The following is a 21,828-nucleotide window of genomic DNA, read 5'->3' as shown; positions in this document are numbered from 1 at the left end:
TCCAATGGCTGGTGTCTTTACAAGAGAAAGGAGAGAAAGATTCTGACACAGAGACATAGAAACACCCAGGGAACGTGGCAGTGTGAAGAAGGAGGCAGAGACTAGATTGATGCATGTATAAGTCAAGGTACGCCAAAAATTACTGGCAATCAATAGAAGCCAGTAAAAGGCAAAGAAAAGTCTTTCCTAGAAATTTCAAGGGGAGCGTGGGCTTGCCAGCACCTTGATTATGGACTTCTAAACTGCAAATCTGTGAGAGAATAAATTTCTGTTGTTTTGACCAGCAAGAATGTGGCTATTTATTAATGGCAGCCCTAGAAATCAAATACCCTTAGCATCCTATGCCTTGGAGTCATCTGTTAGGAAAAGCACAAAGGGTACCTCTCACTCAACTATTGCTTTTCTACACTCTTCTGATGGTGTATAACAGAGTCCTTGCCTCAAAATGTCCAAAAATCCATTATGTTGATATTGAAGCCTACTTTTCCTGCTACTTTCTTTTTTTAATTTCAGTCTCATGGAGGTACACATGACAAAACTGTATATATTTAAAATGTACAACATGATGATTTATGTATACATTGTGAAACCACAATCAGGTTAATTAACACGTCCATCAACTCGGATATTCTTTTTTGTGTGAGAACACTTCAGATCTACTCTTTTAGCAAATTTCAAGTATACAATACAGTGTAATTAACTGTAGTCACCATGTTGTATATTAGCTCCCCAGAACTTACTCATCTTGTAATTGAAAGTTTGTACCTTTTGATCAACATTTCTCCATTGTCCCTATCCCCCGCTTCTGCACTTACTATTATTTTACCCCCTGTTTCTGTGAGTTTGACATTTCATTTTTTTTAGGTTCCCTATATAAGTGATAGATACAGCATTTGTTTTTCTCTGTCTGGCTTATTTCACTTAGCATTATGCTACCTAGGTTTAGCCATGTTGTCACAAATGGCTTTGATATGCATTTCCCTCACACTTAGTATGTGATTCCTCCAGCTTTCTTTTGCTATTGCTTTGTCCATTTGGGGTATTTTGTGATTCCAGATGAATTTTAGGATTTTTCTTTTCTATTTCTGTAAAATGTCTGATTGGAAATTTGATAGAGATTCCATTGATTTTATAGCTTGCATTGATATGGATATTTTAGTGGGACTAACTGTTAAACTCTTCCAATCTGAGAACATGTGTTGTCTTTCCATCTATTTGTGTTGTCTTCAATTTTTTTCATCCATGTTCATGGTTTCAATGTATGGATCTTTCACTCACCTCTTTGGTCAAATATATGCCTAAGTAATTTATGCTTTTTGATACTATCACAAGTGGGATGATTTCAATTTTTCTTTCAGATAGTTCACTGATAGTGTATAGAAACAAAACTGATTTTTGTATGATTTTGTATACTGCTACTTTACTGAATTTGCTTGTTAATTCTAATAGTTTTTTGGTGGAGTCTGTAGAGTTTTCTATATGTAGATGCTCCTGGATTTACCATGGGGTCACATACTGATAAACTGATAAGTTGAAAATACCAAAAGTAAAAAATGTATCTAATACATCGAACATAGCAAACATCATAGCTTAGCCTAGCCAAACTTAAATGTGCTCAGAACACTTACATTACCCTATAGTTGGGCAAAATCATCTAATAGAAAGTCTATTTTTTAATACAGTATGAATTATCTCATGAACCACATATTGCTAGTCCAGGAAAAGATCTAAAATTTGAAGTACACCAAATTGCATTGGCTTCACACCACTATAAAATTGAAAAAGTTGTAAGTCAAACCATCTGAAGTCAGGGACCATCTCTCTATAAGAGCATGTCATCTGCAAACAGAGAAAATCTAACTTCTTCCTTTTGGATTTGGATGTCTTTTTTTCTTCTTCTTACCCAATTGCTCTGCTTATGACTTTCAGTGCATTGTTGAATAGAAGTGGCAGGAGTGGGGATCCTTGTCTTTTTCCTGATCCTTGAGGGAAAGTGTTCAGTTTTTCACCATTGAGGATGATGATAGCTGTGGGCCCCTCACATATAGCCTTTATTGTATTGAGGTATGTTCCTTCTGTATCTAGTTTGCTGAGAGTTTTTATTATGAAAGGATGTTGAATTTTGTCAAATGCTTATTCTGTGTCTGTTGAAATGATCATATGATTCATTTTGTTTATATGGTGTAATCACATTTGCTAATTTAGATATATCAGACCATCCTTGCATCCTAGGGATAAATCCCAGTTGAACTTGGTGTATAATTCTTGGAATATGCTGTAGAACTTGGTTTGCTGCTATTTTGTTGAAGATTTTTGCATGTATGCTCATCAGGGATACTGACTTGTAATTTTTATTGTAGTCTCCTAGTCTGGATTCAGTATCAGGGCAATGCTGGACTCATAAAATGAGTTTGGAAGTGTCAGATATTTTTCGATAGAACAAAACTTGGCATAAAGAATATCATGTACTATATATCAGGAATATTACCAAATGAAAAGCAAGTTATTCTCTCTTATTGAGGATTGAAAAGAATTTAAGATGCTGTATCCCACAGAGAAAGCTTCTCTTATATAGCAAGGGCTTTGTATGTTCTGAGTCTGATGAACCTATCTTTATAGTCATTTGAGAGGTATGTGTATATATTTGGGGGTATGTGTGTGTGTTTGTGCATTCAGACACAGTTATAGTTTAGTTGCCCCAAATTTTATTTAATACTTACCAAGTACTAAGCAGTGGGATAGGCATTTGTGTTAAAAGATGAAAAGCACCTGGTCAGTAGCATTAAGAAGAACAGTGGATAGAGAGCTTATGTCAATACGATAGGGTTGCTGATGACATAAAGGGACTTATATGAGGGATACCTCCAGGAATGAGTATTATTTGATTTCATTTTTATTTGCAATCTATCTAGTATAAGAACTGTCAATGTGTTTACATTGTTCGTGGTTTGTAAGAGACCATAATGGTCTGTTTTTGCATTCATAATTTTAATGTAAAAATGTCTATGCCTTTGTCTTTGATAAAGTTTTAATAACTGATTTATAATCTCTCTCATTGTTATAAATGAAAAGCCCTTCTGCATAGCGGATAAAAGAGTAAATGTCAGTGATAGATCATATTGTTAATTTTTTCCATAAACTGTTTCCAAAGAGGCATTAATGAATCACTTCTGCTTACTACCAGTTTTTTTTTTAAAAAAAAATCTTGCTCTGGTTTTACATGGAAAAAAATACTGTTCTTTTGATTTTAAAAATACTTTTTGACCTTAAGTATACATTTAAATCTAAGGTAAGAAGTAAGATTACTTTAAAAATAGATAAATTTCTACTTCTTCTAAACTGCATTTATTTATCTTCAGAGCCACTTGCAATGCATATAAAGCCCTCTATTTGTCCACAAATCACACTGTAGAAAGCACAGAGCTAGAAATACTAGTGTTCTCAGCCTTGCCATTCAGAGGTAACTTGTCTCTGTTTGCAAGTAACATGATCTTATATACAGATGAAGAGTGCAGCTCTCTCCTCCTTTTCTCCCCACCCACTCTCCTAACTTCTCCATATTCTTTCTCCCTCCTGCTTAAAGCCTTCCTTCTTTGGTTAAAGGTAGTAGGTAGCCACATGCTTGGGGGAAGAGAACTAGGGTAAAATCTGGGAAATTGGGGTGGTTGCAGACCTGTGTAAGAAGGTAGCATTTCAGAGTACTCATTTTTTAGGCATAGTTGCTAACCTTAATACACCATTATATCGGTATTTTTTTTTTTGAGACAGAGTTTTGCACTGTTGCCCAGGCTGGAGTGCAGTGGCACTATCTTGGCTCACTGCAAGCTCTGCCTTCCGGGTTCAGGCCATTCTCTTGCTTCAGCCTCCCGAGTAGCTGTGACTACAGGTGCCAGCCACCACGCCCAGCTATTTTTTGTATTTTTAGTAGAGACAGGGTTTCACCATGTGTTAGACAGGATGATCTTGATCTCCTGACCTCATGATCTACCCGCCTTGGCCTCCCAAAGTGCTGGGATTACAGGCGAGAGCCACCACGCCCGGCCGGTAAGTATTTTAAAATATCTACTAAATTACCCCTCCTAAAAACTTGTATATTTATTCTTAATTTTTTAAGTCTGTGGATAACAAGCTCATCTTCCCAACCATCAAAGTTCTATTCATTTATTGCACTTTTAGAAAGCAAAAGATTTCTCAAGATTCAAGTATGATTTTTCCACTGGGCTTCCTCATTTAAAAAGTACAATGAAAACACAGTTTTCTTAAACTGCTCAATAGAGAGACTGCTGGAATCTAAATGATCCCAGCATGACAATTAGAGTTTGTGCAGATTAAATTTGTTTTTTTTATTACCACATGTGAAATTGATGTTAATCAAGTGTCATTGTGAGCCCATTCCTTGGATAATAACCACATGTGGTAGAATTTACTACCTGATATTCATTTATTTCATCTTAAGATAGGTGGTGCATGAGAAGCATAGGGTGATGACAAATGGGAAAAAAAAACTACCACTTTGAATGCAAACTGAAATCCTAATTCAAATCCTTTAGAATTTTTAAATAACAAAGAGATTACTTGGGCTTTAGACTAACATGCTTCTGCTATGTTCAAGGTCTTTCAATATCTCATCTATATGTATAAAGGAAGAGGAGAAATGTTACTTATTAATAAACATTTTTCTAATAACAATTTGAATTGATTACTAATAACAATTCAAATGCTTCTCAATAAATTTCTCTTCCATACTATTTTTGCCCTATGCATCATTCTGTATTATTATTTTTACTTCTAAAATACGTGTTAGCTCAAAAACCTAGTTTAGACTGTAGAAAGGAAGCTTAGCAAAAATGACCTCTGCTCAGTGGAACTGTGGCAATCACACTGCAGGAAAGCAAAAGTTGCAAGACAGAGTTGATGCTACATTTTATCTGGTAAGAGCGGAAAATATGTCATAAGCAGTGGATCTAGCAACAATGAGAAGAGAAGGACTAGTTTTGCAATGACTGCACTTTCATCGTCCATCACTGATTGGGCTTCCCCTTCCAGCCCACTTCTCTTCAGCACCCTTTGGGATGACTGGCCTTGTGGCTAATCAGCCACATGGTCAGCTGAAAAGGGAGGAGATTTTTTTTTTTTTTTTATCATAGCTTAGGCTTTCCCATCAGGTGCTGTAATACACAGGAGTAGACACCTATACTAACAACCAAGCAGCCAGTACTGCTGTCTGGAGTTTCCTACTTGCCTTACTCAAGGGCATCTAATACGCGTGCAATCCCAATACTTCTCTCCTGGAACTGCTATGCTGTGGGAAGGCAGGAATCCTTATTATTGAGAATCCCTCCCTTGTGGAAGTTCAGAAAGTGTTCTTTTGCTCTTACACAGAGCTTAATTAAGTCAGCTTAACTTAAAGAACTATACAAAAGAAAAATAAATTAACAAAGCTTGTGCTGTTCACCTAGCTTCAGGTAATTTAGGAACCTGTAGGACAATCAGTCTGGCCTGCCCAATGCAAGTTTTATTATCTCAGGAAATCTCTATGTCATTCAAACTCTAAAGGAGCTCATTTTCTGAGTAGGGATATGTTTCCATCAAATGCTTGAATATTCTCTAAGTGGGATAACTCAGCAACAGATAGCCATATGGTAGAAAACACACACAGGCTTTTCTAGAGCTCTGAATTCCTTTGCAGTAATACAAATGGGAGGCATTTTCCTCTTCACAGCCAAATTCTTAGAGGTATTTCTTTATCCAGTGTAGCTGGATGGGATCACTTGGCCCTACCTAGCCTAATGAAAGTTGATCACATGACTTGGCAAGAAAGATATGTTTAATTGTTTAATTAATATCTCAACAGGCCCAGATAGTGGCAGAGAGTATTAGGACATTTTGATGCCTGCTAATGAGTAATGACAGCAATTTTGTAGTTGCCAACATTGTCTGGCATTTGGTGCTGGCATCCATGATGCCAAGAATGGTCTTTCAAGAGTAGAGTAGGCATATTTTTCAGACAGGAGCTACTATGGCAGCTTTGGTATGAAATTGGATGAGGAGACTAAGGGACTACGAGCCCTTGAATGTTTTTCTCATTTTACTTAAAAATAAAACCATATTCTTTATTCAAATCCATATCCATTTACATTATTTCACTTTTATTGGCTAAGTCTAAAGATTTCCAAAATCAATGATTTCACAAACATTTGAAAGAAGCCTGATGGGAGAATACCCCAAAAGTCAAATATCAAAATTTTCTTGGAAACTGCTGCATTTTTGATAAGAAACTATTGCTTATTCATGGTGTTAGACATATTCATCAAATATCACAGGAGGAGATTATTTAGGTGGATGGATAATTTTGCCCCAGATTACAACAATCTTTATATTTTTGTAGCATTCTTTTGCCAAGAGGGAGAGGAAAGGAGGAAGAAAAGCAAAATGCAGCAACAGCAACAACAAAAGGAATGAAGCAAGAGTTCTGTTTATCATGATTTTGTAAAAAAAATAAAAAATAAAAAATACAGGAACCAATAATTCAACTTTCAGAATTTCTTCCTGTGTATGGTGCAAAATCAAGAGATTCCTCTCTGAGTAGTTTTTAAATAGAGTTTAGCAACAAATCCAGGTGTCTTAATTTCAGAAGACATAAATTTGATGCAGCTGAGTCACAGCTGGACTGCTTCTGAGGGGAGGAAGCATCTCATTATACCAGATTTAGGTTAATAATCACAAGGGAATATAAAATTAGCTTTGTTACCTAAGATCATACTACAAGCTAAATAATTGAGGAGTAATTTAGTAAAATAAAAGGGTTTGTATCACTTTCAGTAAAGAAATGTTAACAGTTGGAGTGATATCAAATCATCCAAATGGTTTTCAAAAATGCACTGTAAGCATTGTTCAGCAGCCTTACCAGTTCTCCTTACTTCAGAAATAACTGAGAGCCCATAGCCTGTTATGGGAAAACTTAAATATCATTCAATGACATTTCTTTCTTCTAAAGCAGCATTCTCCAACCTTTTTGGCACCAGAGACTGGTTTCATGGAAGACAATTTTTCCGTGGATCAGGAGGTAGGGAATGGTTTCGGGATGATTCAAGTACATACATTTATTTTGCAATCTATTTCTATTATTATGACATTGTGATGAATAATGAAATAATCATACAACTCACCATAATGTAAAATCAGTGGGAGCCCTGAGCTTGTTTTCCTGCAACTAGATGGTCCCATCTGGGGGTGATGGGAAACAGTGACAGATCATCAGGCATTAGATTCTCACAAGGAACGTGCAACCTAGATCCCTCGCCTGCACAGTTCACAACAGCATTCGTGCTCCTCTGAGAATCTGATGCTGCCCCTGATCTGACAGGAGGTGGAGCTCAGGTGGTAATGTGAGCAATGGGGAGTGGCTGTAAATACAGGTGAAGCTTCACTCCACCACTGCTCACCTTCTGCTATGTGGCCCAGTTCCTAAAAGGCCACAGACTGGTATTGTGGGGATTGGGGACTCCTATTCTAATGGATATAATTCATTTCATGATTTTAAAAAATGACTTATGAAGAATAGCATCTGAAGTTATGCTTTGATACAGCAGTGCTGAAAAACCACTGTCTTCTGGGCTAGCTTCACCCTTGATTCAAGTCCGCACCCTGCTGCTCCTGTAACAAGATCAGTCTCTTCACAGTATTACATTTATAACCATGGCTGTCATCTATTGAGAATTGACTATATAGTAGAGAAAACGTTAGACATTTTACAAATCATCTGAACCCTTCACAATAATATTGGCAGGCACATACTATTATTCTTGTTTTATTAATAATGAAACAGGGCAGTGGTGTGCTAGTAAACCAGCTCTATTAAAAGTATCTTGTTTTACAGTGTTTGTCAATTTCCCTAGTATAAATTCTTCCACTGTTGTCTGGTTCCAGCTACCAAGGTTTACACCAAGGTTCTGGTTCAAGCTACCAAGGTTTACCAAGGTTAAACAATCAATTCAAAATTTTTTGAATATTTAACAATTAGTTCTATTTCTCTACAGAACTCTGAAAGTGACTTAGCTCAAAGTTCCACTCCTGCTTGAACGTCTTCGGAAATATCTTGTTTCATATTGTTCTCTCTCATATCATACATACTTGCCTTGGTACTAGTTGGACACAAAAATATCTGTTACCTTCTTATAATGTATTAATGCTTTTATTACTTATCCTGCTTTCCTTTAAAACTACCTTGTATACTTCATAAGGAAAATGGCTCTCATCTATGCTTTTGTATTCACATAGTGTGCCACATACAAAAGAGATGCATAATATTGTTGAATGAGTTGAAACTGTCTGTGATTTAAAGATAATCCTGTACACCAAGTTTGAAAAGCTAAAGACTTGCCATAGAAACTTAGTGACTAATGTCAAAATGGAAACGAAACATAGTTTGGTTTTGGAGAAGTTAAAAAGTATCAAAGGAGAGACACATATTATTTTTTACTCTAATTCTCTTTCCTGTTTTCTGAGCAGATATTAACCTTCCTGAAGTTCCCTTCCTTATCTTCAAATTAAACTAGACTCTTTCCCTATATCCTTTTTTTCCTTAATTCAACCTGACAAAAGTGTGAAAATGGGTGTTTTCTATTCCTTTTTCTCTTCACTCTGAACCTTGGATAAAACATACACTGGGATTCAAACTATAGGGAGTTTAATGAATAATGCCAGCTCCCTCAAGACCTAGCACTGGCATTTTATAGCTTCGGAGAAGTTCATAGGATCACAGCATGTCTTTACAGCACACTGCTTTTCAATATGCATTTGCAGATCAACTTTTTTTTTTTTTTGCCAAGACTCAAAGAGAAAGACATATTTTTGAAACTATTGAAAGAGTCTTTGCAAAATTGAAATTAAATCCTTTCTTTCTATGTTTAATCTTGGTCATCATTCCAAAGCAAGGCATGAAAGAAGGGATTAATTTGAAATTTGGTCTGCCTTCGAAATGTAAAGGTCCTTGGGCTGTGTTTCTCCAAATGACCTGTACTATTTTAATCCAGTGTAATTTATTTGGTTGTGGCCGAAAGATAGAATGGCCTTTAAATCCCCTTCCAACATTTCTACCCAGGTAGTACTTTCACAGCTCTTTCCATCTTATTTTATCTGTAGGTGCCAGATGAATATGAGCGTAAAGGAGCTGCTGGGATGATTGTTTCTTTGTGCAAAAAGTGTGATTTTAGGAAGTGACATCACTTGCCATTGTTTCCCTTAGCTCCCAATGCTTTAGCCCTAGTGAGAATGCGAGCTTTTCCTCTAGAGAATGCATACAGCTGAGCAAGGGCTTATTAATATTTGACTTTCGTATATTCTATTGAAAACCATATTCTTTACCAAGCACCATGCTGAAGTTGCATCCCCTCACCCTGATTTCTCCCTGTCTGTATGGTTAGAAAAACAAACCCAGAAATAAAGCAAACAAATCCTTTGAAAATACAATCTGAAAAGTTAAAATAATTGCTTAAAACAAATAATTTGTGACAAAGTATTAAATAATTTTATTTTTTCCCCTATGTGTCTACATGTATCCATATTTTGTAAGCATGAAAAATGCCAAGCTAGATTCTAAGAGGTAAGAATACATAGAATTTATTCCTAGATCACAATCCCGGTGAACCAGAGATGTGGAAATAAGGTGATAAGAACTTTTATTTTTAATGAAACTATACACATTTTTGGAGGGGGCTACATCCTAGTATTCCTGCCGTCTCTACTTCACACTCCAGTATCTATTCCATATATGGAATGGAGCCAGCTCTCAATATATTGATGAATGAATAAGTGATGGTAGCACTATGGGTCCTTAGTGTCCTGTGGTCCTGCAGTTGGGTCCCATAGTCACACCTTAATAACAGGGACACACTGAGCATCTGACACAGATCATGGTGTGGGAATGGGATGGAAAGTAAAACTGAAGGAATTTGGTAGTTGCTCACTTGATAACACAGAAGCACAACCTGACTACATAATACCATATCTTGATTAGAAAGAGTAGATGTACCCCATGCATATAAATCAGCTAGTGTGGCTATTATACTTGCTAATAAAAACCTTTATCTTTTCAATGAACATTTACTGAAATATTGAGATATCCTATGATCTTTTCATTGAGAATCACTGATATGAAAATATGGCCTGTGTACCGAATGAAGAGTATACTGATCAGTAGATGCAATTATACTCAAAGTAAAATTCGACTAGCTGTTTTTCGAAACTTAGTGGCATAAGTTCTTTAAAAGTAGGTCATTTTCTGAATTTAAAAAGCACTTTTTTTTATTATACTCTAAGTTCTGGGATACATTAAAAAGTACTTTAATAAACAATATCTCATTGAATTTTCAAGAGGAAACTTAAGTTTAGAGACATTAAATGACTTGTCTAAAAACACAAGACCAAGACAGCACAGAGGAGTGGGGGCAGAGACATGGGGAGGAAAGTGATTAAATCTGAATAATTCCTATTTTATTGCTGTCAGTAACCTGTGGCATGGACTGGAAAAGCTGACTTCACCCTCTATAAGTATGAGTGAAATCTACACTAACGCAGCAAGCGTGTTTCAGGAAACAGAGGATTTATAAGGTATGGAGACAGTCATTTTTCTGGAACTTAGACATGTCCAACTGATGGACAAGTAAGTTTGGCCACATAGCCTAAGGATCTGATGGTTTGACATCAGGACATCTAATTTTAAACCCTGAGTGTTTTCCCCTCTCCATAACTTCCCTGTAGCGAGGATACACATATAATATTACATGATAAATCAAAAGATTGTTATGTTCATGTTATTCAAATTTTATAGTTTCAAATAAACTTCTTGTCATGTACTAGTCAATATTTAAACATATCTGTATCTATTTTAGAATAACTCCTACAGTTAGCCAGTATAGTAATTGACCACACTCTATGATATAAGGGGTCCCCAACATGTTAGGAACTCGGCCTCACAGCAGGAGGTGGGCATTCCCGCCTGAGCTCTGTCTCCTGTCAGATCAGTGGCAGCAGTAGATTCTCATGGGAACCTGAACCCTATTGTGAACTGTGCATGTGAGGAATCGAGGTTGTGCACTCCTTATGAGAATCCAACTAATGCCTGGTGATCTGAGGTGGAACAGTTTCATCCCGAACCATCCCCTCACCCCCTTCCCCCACCCTGGTCTGTAGAAAAACTGTCTCCTATGAACCTGGCCCCTGGTGCCAAAAAGGTTGGAGACTGCTGACCTAAGATATCATCTTTGTTGCAACTTACTTTGCTATTGTTACTATAATGTCATAGTTCTCACAAATTTCAGTAATGAATGGGGTGTCTTAACATGGCACAATATTTTCCTTAAAGATAATTTGAAATATGTAGATTTTTTTGCTTATATCCTAAATTCCTCCATATAATTTCTTAGAATGATATTTAATGTCTTGTGGTAGTTTTTGGTATTATTATTGTAACTACCCTCTCTGCTTCCATTTATCCCTATTTTGTTATTGGACTCGATTCTATTTTTCTTTTTTCCCTATAAGTTTACTCTCTCCTTATAGCTTCACTGTCTTCATAAATTTGTATAGAGGGCATTGAATAAAATTTAAAGAAAACACTTGTTGCTCTGGATACTCTTTGACATTCGAGAATGCTTGGAAGCAGTGCATATTCACCGCATGCATAGTCTGTGCTGGGCGAGCCTCAGGTTTAAAATGGTGGATGAAATGTGGCAGCACCTCCTGCCAGAGATGTACAGTCCAGTGGAGGAGAAAGATATTATTAAATCATTATAAATAATAAATGCAAAATCATAACCATTGCTAGTGCTAAAAGAGATATGTGTGTTTTAGAATAAGAGGATTTGACCTAACTACAGGGTCATGGAAAGCTTTTCTGAGGTGAAATCTGAGGGAGGAGTAGAAATGTACTAGACAAAGCAGAGAGGTAGATGTGCAAATGTCCTGTGGTGGGGGGTAGTGGTATAGGAGGGGGGAGAGTGTGAGAGTACAGAGCATGCATCAAAAACTGAAAGGAGGCCAGTGCACTGAAGGGAAGAATGGGAGGAGAAGTAGGGGAGGAAATCAGGTTAAAGACATGGCCATATCACGTAGGACCTGGCAAGCCAGGTGAACTTGCCCCAAAGGATGGATTCCAATTCCCTAAGGCTCAATATCTAAGTTTTATTTTAGATACCTGCTATGGTTTGGCTCTGTGTCCCCACCCAAATCTCACCTTGAATTGTAATCCCCACGTGTTGAGGGAGGGACCTGTAATTCCCACATGTCAAGGGAGGGAGGTGATTGGATCATGGGCGAAGTTCCTCCATGCTGTTCTCATGATAGTGGGTGAGTTCTCACGAGATGATGGTTTTATAAGGGGTTCTTCCCCCTTCGCTTGCAATTCTCTCTCCTGCCGCCAAGTCAGGAAGGTCCTTGCTTCCCCTTCGCCCTCCACCATGATTGTAAGTTTCCTGAGGCCTCCCCAGCTATGTGGAACTGTGAGTCAAACCTCTTTTCTTTCTAAATTATCCAGTCTCTGGTATTACTTTATAGCAGTGTGAGAACAGACTAATACCATATCCAATGCAATTCTACCCAATGCTGCCTGTTTTTGTAGCAATGCTCAAACTCCAAGTTATCATTGATGCCTAAGTTGTAGAAACTCCAAATGGACAGAGACACCAAGTTTCTTCATGCCAATAAATCCAGGTCTTTATGCTCTATGTTAGTATGACTACAGCAAGTAGGATTCAATTTATTTTGAAAATTATTCTTTGAGTGATATCAATTATAGGTGAAATGGATTATCAACAACATGGTATGGGCTGTTGAAGTCCACTGCACCTCTCATGTGTGCTGTAATAAGGTGCAGCACAATTTACAGTTTACACATTTATGAACCCAGAGGAAATGCTCCAGCATATGGCATGTACAATTGTTACCTTTTACATTTAAATTTTTCTCTAACATTGGCTAGAAAAAATTTTACTTTTGCTTTATTTGGCAATGTCAGGACCTGTTCATTACTAGTATTTCAGAAGTTTTAAATCTCATGATTTTAAAATTAAAAGAGAGTTATATAGGTCATCTAGTTTATCTCCTCCTGTTTCGCCTGGAAACATTATGTCTGTATATTTGGGCAACGTGAAAATCTCTCCTTTAATAAAAAGATCTGCAAAAATATTTTCTGTCAGAATGCTCATCTGACATTTAATAAATTTCCAAGGCTAACACTGCTTATTTTTGTCAAACACTAAAATACTATCCTTTAACCTCTTGCATTCATTAAATTAGCCAAAAGTTTTCATATTATTGAGGATATTCTAAGGAATTTTTAGAGCAGTTCCACACAAGGAACTAATAGTGTATATAAGAATGATTGGCCAGGCATGGTGGCTCATGCCTGTAATCCCAGGACTTTGGGAGGCCAAGGCGGGTGGATCATGAGGTCAGGAGATCCAGACCATCCTGGCTAACATAGTGAAACCCCATTTATACTAAAAATACAAAAAATTAGCCAGGCTTGGTGGCACGTGCCTGTAGTCCCAGCTACTTGGGAGGCTGAGGCAGCAGAATCGCTTGAACCTGGGAGGTGGAGGTTGCAGTGAACCGAGATCATGCCACTGCACTCAAGACTGGATGACAGAGCGAGACTCCATCTCCAAGCAAAAGATACATTCCTAACAGTGCTTTTGGGAGAGTGAAGTGGGGATAAGTCAACATAATAAACACCAACGGTTCAACATGATCATTTTAGTCCCTTTGTCATGGTTTGGTGTTCAGATATGCTACTAGTCAGTTCTTAAAGGATTTATGGAGAGTGGAATGCCTGTATGAGAAAATTTTTTCAAGTATAAAAAACTTCAACAATGTAATGTATTTGCATTTTGTAACAAACTAGCCTCTTTTGTTTTTAAACAACAAAAACTGGCTTTCCCTTTCCTGTGATCAGACTCTCTTCTGTGATCTTCGGCTTTCTGTGTGGGATTGATTTGTCTACTCAACCCAAAGGGAGACATCCTGGCTCCTCAGGGGAGCGGTTCACAAATGACAGTCCTCTAAGCCCTGCAGATAATTTACGTAAAAACAAAGTCCCCATGCACACACAAACCAACAAATGAAAACAAGAGACATAGGTTTAGGAGGCATACAGATTTCTCTTAATGCTCTTCAATTCTTCTGCAGAAAAATACTATGGAAACCAGTCATTCACTGCAGTCCAAATCTGCCATAAAAGTGATAGCAAACAATATGTATGGCGACATTAAATTAAGAGACACATTGTGTGGTTTGGGCAATTATTGGTATAGAAGTTCAAAGGAAAAGGACAATTGCTCTGAAAGTGATGAAATGACAAAAATTTATTGAGTACCACATATGCTAAAGTTTTTCTCAGCATCTTCCATGGGCATCATTTCATTTAATCTCACAATGGCTTGATGAGGTGAGCACTGTTAATTATCTATTCCTACAGGAGAAAACTGAAGCTCAAATAATTTAAATGGCCTAGGGTACAAGTAAGAAAATGGTAGAGTCAAAGTCAACACAAGGCGGTGTGACCAAGTAAAAAGGCTTCTCTGTTCCATCTTGAACTAGAGCTTCTAGCCTGGATGATCACAGGTCACTCATAGCACTGCTGTCTCATCCTGACCAAGCCCGGGCTGGTGTAGAAGGTGTGCTAAAATAGTGTAGCCTGTAATGTTTGAAACTCTAACAAATGTTCTATTATATTAAACTTTAGCTCTTAGCTGCTTTTTTAAATCAAAAATACTATTTAAAATAATTAGCATGATTTCTTTTCAAGATGAATGCTTGGTCTTCTGCAGGAAATAATGAAGCAAAATATTTTACATTACTTACAAAGTTCAAACCCACAGAATACAGAATAAGCAACTGCAAATCTCAGCTCACTGGCTTTTAGAATACCAAGAGACTTCAGTCGAAGAAAGTGCAAGAAAAGTCAAATGATTGACCACAAAGGTATGCAGCCTGATGATTTTATAGCTAGAGTCAGACACATCAGAAACTGGGGCCTTTGCACTTCGTTCTTCTTGCTGAGAATGTGGTCATTGATTTAGTAAAAATGTAAAATTGTTCATTCTGTGTCAAACTGAATGGCATACATTGTATCTTCTTACATCTGTGCTGTGTGAAATTTTTAACTAATCCATGTGGGTAAGTAAGACTGTATCAACTCTTTCAGGTTATTAGGAGGCAAATGGCCTTCAATAAGCTACAATGTATATTTTCCGAAAGAAAAAAGTCACCAGCCAACCCTCTCTTGAATTATGCAGTATGGTCTTTTCACCTCTATTTATGCACACGTTGGATATTCAAAATTTTGGCTTCATTTGGAGAAGACAACAAAAGATCAGGCTTTTATTATTAAAAAGAATGATTCTGCTTTTAAAGATCCAACAAAATGGAGCAAGGAACAAGTAGGAAGGAGCAGCAGAACAAAAGACAATTTTCGTCTTTTACCTTTCGAGCTGGCCACTAGCGCCAAACCTAAACACACTTAGGACATTTCTAATCCTTGGAGTCATTACCCTTAAAAAACAAAACAAACCTCAGCTACTCAACCAGTAGCATACATTTTAATTTTTTTTTGTTTGCCTTTTTGCTGTGTATTTTAATGATGGAAACAGCTATAAAAAAAGAATAACTTGCTTTTCAGTTCAATATAAAAGCCGTCACTGAGGTAGAAAATCCTCGCAACCACCACCGATTTCTTGCTCTTGACCATTGGTTAGCATTATCGTATTTCAGGAACAAGATCCCTTGTAATTAAATATGGTATTTATAACACACGATAAAAATCATGCTAGTGGAGTGAAGGTACCCAGTTTCATCAACGTAATTCTAGCATCACATTATATTTAATAAATGCCACATACTGAAGGTTAATATTTTGATGTGACTGGTAAGGAACAATTTTAGTTATAACTCTTTTCTTTGAATTAATTTCAATAACAATCATTTTTGTTCTTTATTCATTAAAATACTTTCATATATGTAAACACAGATAATGAATCTAGTAAGTATCTATTTTGACCTTCTTGACATCTTTCTATTGTTAGTTTTGTCAAGATTTCCTTTGCCTCTTGTTTTTGAATATCTACCTAAACAAATAAATGTGTGCAACTTTGTAAGTCAACATTTTACAATATATTCAAAACACGATTTCTTCTTGCACATTACTACAAATAACACAATGGACAGGCTTAGAGAGCTGTATGACATTTTTACTATACCCAGGGCTCTACTCTGAGATAGTTTGCTTGTCACCATTTCCCAAAAGTAAAGTGAAGAGAAATCTGTTTGTATAATCGGAGGATTTAGATATTAGAGTTTCAGTGTTTGGGCATATTGAGAGAAGATTGACTCTCTCTTTTTCTCTTGCTCTTCCTTCCCTACACACACACACACACACACACACACACAGGCACATACATATGCACACAGTAACCAACAGTTGACTCTCTTCTCGTAATTATATGATTTATGCCAAATATGTTTTCAAAAGTGCTTTGTTTTCAAAAGTGTTTTGCAAATGGCGATGCATTATTGGAAAATTAATATTATAATTATAAGTTAGCATGAAATTTTTTAAGTACGAAAATTTATTTTTTATTTAACCTTTTGGAATAAAGCTATTTATATAAACCAAGGCACATATGTGTTTCACTAGTCATTTTTGCATGTTACTTTTTATTTTTGCCATTTAAAAATATTTTTACCTTCTTATGTTTTCATTTTATTACCTTCTTATGTATTTTATTACCTTCTTATGTATTTTATTTTATCTATTGGCTTTTAGATATTCCATTTCGGACTCATTTCTTTGACCTAAAAACAGGTAGTCAAATAGCTGGGCTAAAGCATGAGGCAGCCATCATCCAGAAACTAAATGTGCCAATTACACTCTGTCTCCCTCTCTGATTAATTGATAAATGAGGATCCAGTCAGAGACATCACACTAACACAATTTCCCAAACAATCGACCCAACAAAGGTGGGTTAGACATAGAGAGGCGAATCCAAGTTTGGCCTTCCAATCTCAACTATGTGTTTATGGAACAGAGGAAATGTTCGTCCTTCTTTCTGAGTCGTTTGCCAACAGAGAACATATTTTAACAAGTAGAATAGTATTTTTTTTTTTTTTTTGGAGAAATGACAATTGGAATCTTGGTTTTTCAGATTCGAGTGATGTATTATGTGGATTATTCAGGTTGCTGAGCCTCAAACACAGCTCAAGACTTGAGATTCTCATGCAATTACAAGATTAAAGTGAGATAAATTGGCACTCACAGTTGTGGCAGGTGGCCCCAGTGTATCCTGTCTCATCACAAGTGCATTTGAAGCTGTCCCATGTTTGCGAGCACTTTCCACCATGCTCACAGTGATTGGGCACACATCTGTGAGAGAGAGAGACAAACAGAAATAAACCAATGAAAAATGAGATTTATGAGTGGCCAAATTCCAAGCTGTCTGGGCGACATATCATTTCAATGCCAGGTTGCCTTACCAAGGCAATTAATCCTTGTTAGTTTAAGCAGATTAATATGATTCATGACAGAAGGTGCCAAGCGCAACAAAGATGATGTATCACAGACCTGGAGCTTCCCATTTTTGAGTAAACAGTAGATACTAACAAACAACTGAGGGATTTACTTGAATATCACAGATTCATTTTATTTTTATTTTACCCCAAAACAAAGACAGCAGCTAAGTTCCTTCCTGGTAAAATATCAAAGATAAGCTGTCTTATTTCTTGTTTTATTCTATTCTTTGTCAAGCCAAATACTGACGTAAAGAGGGGTATCACCAAGTTTTTCATAGCAATTTGAGTTTTTGAAATAATGTCACGATAACAGCAATGAAAATATACTAACTTAGAAAAGATTTCTAAGTCTTCCAAACACCTATTTCCTGCTGGATAACTAAAGCAGCCTGCTTAAAGAGACAGCAAGCATAATACAGAGGAAAAGATACAGGTTTTGTTTTCAAATCTATATCTTTTTATTAAGATGACTAATTGTAACTACTTAATTGAACCTTTCTGTACCTTAGTTTTCACCTTTGAAAAAACAGAATAATTCTATCTTACAAATAATTTTAAGCTTTGGAGATAATGTTCATGAAGTATTAACAGATAATTAATAGGCAGGAAATAGTGCGCCAATAAATGGAAGCTGTAGATTTCTGAAACACAGCCTCCAGGGCACAGCTTAACTGTACCTCAGAAATTGTGAGGCTGAAATTTGTCCTGAAACACCCCTGTTTAAATGGCACAAACCCTTTCCTTTCTCCTGGTTCCATCCGCTCATCCCTCCCATCAATTCCTCTCTCCATCTACCCCACAACCTGATTTTTGTTATAACCCTGCTGAAGATGCTCACAGATAACAAAGGTATTCATTGTGATGTACCAGTATTCACACAGGACACCTAGACTTTAGTAGGGAACTGCCAAAAACAGGAAAACTTTCCCAGATTAAAATAGCAGAATCTATAATCATGGGTCACAGGCAAAGGACAGATAAAGAGCCACCCTGTAAGCAACCCGTCTATCATAATGCCCTAGCAGCTCCCTGCTACAAAATCTGGTAGAGCTGGCCTCAGAAATAGCATTCTCCAACTCCTGTTCTCAATTTACCACTAGCCATGCCTAAAACCACTTGTAGCTGGGCTTGGCTCAGTTTGGCCTGGAGCCCCTGGCTCTGAGTAGCTTGCTGTTCTTCCACAACTTTTTACAAACTTTTACTCCTGCAACAAACATTGATTGAGCACTTGCTATATGCACAGCACTATGGAAAATGGAAGATGACTAAGACTGTATTCACAGCCTTGCAGAAGAGCTCATAGTTCATACAGAAGTAGATACAGTATGTATGAAAACTACAGTGCAAGGAAGAAATGAAAAAGAGCATAATTCAGGAACAAATAAAGTACTATGGGATTTCACATGAGGAATCACATGTACATTTTGGGCACAATTAAAAGCTTTTAGGTTGAGACTCAATGAATGGACAGGACTACAAGAGAAGAAAATGAGAGGAAGAACATTTGGGAAAAAAATACAATATAAACAAAAGTATCTTGTTGAATTATCATGAGGGATGGAAAATTCACCGTAAATTTAATAGACACTTTTAATGAAATTTGGGCTCAGTATTATCAAGGCTACAAAGATGTTTCATCTCCAAATTTGAGTGGAGGTGGGGTGGGGATCTGATTCATGAAAAATGCAAACCCAGAAGAATTTGACGAGTCATAAAAGATACATGAAACGCTATAGAAATTTGGATACTAGAGGAGTTACAGGTGGATGATAAACAAAGGGCTTCATAAAGTTCAGAACATTTCACCTGCGCCTGAAAAGAAGCGTTGTATGTTTATGATTAAAATACTGAAAATCGTTCCTAGCAAAATAGGTGAGAAAAGCACTGATAAGAGGCGGAAGATGAAAGCAGTGGGAGGTGCTGGGTTGTGAGGGTCCTTTCCTATAGCCACTATTCTGTACAGGCCCTGAGGCATGGGAACACACACAGCAGAAGGTGTTTACATGCAAAGCAGGTGGTTCTCCATATGATGGAGGGAAGCAATGGGCTAGACACTTCAAAATTACACGAAACTAAAACATCCTTGATACTTAATTTTGGAATTCAGTACGTATATGGTGTTGTATGGTATATTTACTTTCTAAATTATTGCGGGTTAATATTAGCTCAGCCTAATATTGAAAGTAATTTACATCAGCTCATTATATCAATTAATTTGGGGGAAGTGGTGCAGAAGTGTACTGAGTAGCAAAGGAAAAACAGGCTGGAATCTAAATGTGGTGTAAATAATGGGCAGAGTAGAAAATCATCTCGATGATAGAAAAGATTACTGTGTTCTTACACGCATGCAAAAAGCATATATCCATCAAGTGAGATTAATGAATACAAGTCATCCCTCTCTACCTGTGGGGGGGATTGTTCCACACCACCCCCCACCCACCCCATAGATACCCAAATCCACGCATTTTCAAGTCCCTGTTATAAAATGGTGTTGTATTTGCATATAACCTATGCACAGCCTCCCATATAATTTAAATCATCTCTAGATTACTTAGATTTATCATTGTATTGCTATTTTTATTTTTTTTTCTATTTGGCATTGGTTGGATCCACAGATGGATTCACAAATATGAGGTCCAACTGTACTTCAAAAATTCAGTATTAAGGATTTCTTTAAAAGTATTTTTTATTTAGATACCATTTTAATATTTTTCTTTCTTATAATTCTTATTTTTATTATTTATTAATTTATTTACTGATTTATTTTTGAGACAGAGTCACCCAGGCTGGAGTGCAGTGGCACCATCTCAGCTCACTGCAACCTCCGCCTCCTGGGTTCAAATGATTCCCCTGCCTCAGCCACCCAAGTAGCTGGGATTACAGGTGTGTACCACGACATCCAGCTAACTTTTGTATTTTTATTAGAGACAGGGTTTCACCATGTTAGCCAGGCTGGTGCCGAACTCCGGACCTCAAGTGATTCACCCACCTCAGCCTCCCAGAGTGCTGGGATTACAGGCATGAGCCACAGCCCCTGGCCGATTCTTATTTATTTATTTATTTATTTATTGAGACGGAATCTTGCTCAGTCGCCCAGGCTGGAGTGCAGTGGCGCGATCTCAGCTCACTGCAAGCTCCACCTCCCGGGTTCACGCCATTCTCCTGCCTCAGCCTCCCGAGCAGCTGGGACCACAGGCGCCTGCCACCACGCCAGGCTAATATTTTTTGTATTTTTTGTAGAGACGAGGTTTCACCGTGTTAGCCAGGATGGTCTCGATCTCCTGACCTCATGATCCGCCTGCCTCGGCCTCCCAAAGTGCTGGGATTACAGGTGTGAGCCACCGCGCCTGCCTGATTCTTATTTTTAAAATTGACATTCTCCCTATGATGATTACAGGTATTCTAATTCTTAATGGTGGAAAACGTTTTATTTCCTAACCAACTTGTTCAAATATAACTGCAAACCCTATCACCATATATATATTTTTTAAAAGTTAGGACCAGTTACCAAGCAAAACAAAATACTAATTAACATAGCTACCCCTTTCCTATTATTTCTTCTGTATTTCCACAGAACCAGTAATCTATGTCCAATACACCATTATTACATTGCTTAGCAATGGTTTGTTGAGCACTTGTCTCTTCTGAACTGAGATTCCTACAATTAGGGATTTTTATCTTACAATTCTTTACATAACTAGGTGCATGCTCAGTAACTGCCTATTGACACATTGACTGAAAGAATGGATCAATGCAATTCTAGAATGTTACACCACCAAGAAACTGAAGTAATTTCAGAAAAAATATCTCTTTTACTGTGAGAAATACAGATTATTTGTATCTATGATTTTATTCTCAAATCCAGACTTTTGGGCTAATAAACTAAGTTTTTTTAGTAGCCACAAGGAATGCGTAATTTGTTTCATGGCGTGTCCTAGCTTGAAAGTTTGGTTCACATCAAAAATGAATAAAAATGACTCGACTGCTTCTGCTTGAGAATGACTTGACTGGGATCAGGAAGGTACAGGGGAGAAGTTGGCAGGTGTCACTTTGTTGTGATCAAGTGACTCCAGAAGAAGTGATGCATCCAATTAACTCGGGCTCCAGACAGCCCTGCCTTCTCCATCGAACTCATACTTAGTTCCAGCTTTCAAAATGCTTTAGAATCAAGTGCATTTTATTCAAATAAAATTCATTTAGACTCCAATACATAAGACAAATGAAAGCTATATTTTGGAAGGTCAAATGGGCTGCAATTACTTA

At 37.1% G+C, this 21,828-nt stretch overlaps 1 protein-coding gene across 1 annotated transcript in view; it reads right to left on the bottom strand.

Moving 5' to 3' along the window:
* The window catches only part of CNTNAP2 (contactin associated protein 2), a 2,266,356-nt gene that overhangs the window by 909,817 nt on the left and 1,334,711 nt on the right, over positions 1-21,828 (bottom strand). Inside the window, 1 exon segment of the mRNA NM_001133793.1 lies at positions 17,313-17,419. Within this exon segment, the coding sequence (NP_001127265.1) occupies positions 17,313-17,419 (107 nt within the window).

The sequence above is a fragment of the Pongo abelii genome, chromosome 6 (genome assembly GCF_028885655.2).
Source record: "Pongo abelii isolate AG06213 chromosome 6, NHGRI_mPonAbe1-v2.0_pri, whole genome shotgun sequence".
Taxonomy (NCBI): Eukaryota; Metazoa; Chordata; class Mammalia; order Primates; family Hominidae; genus Pongo; species Pongo abelii.
This window is presented reverse-complemented; position numbering and strand designations above follow the sequence as displayed.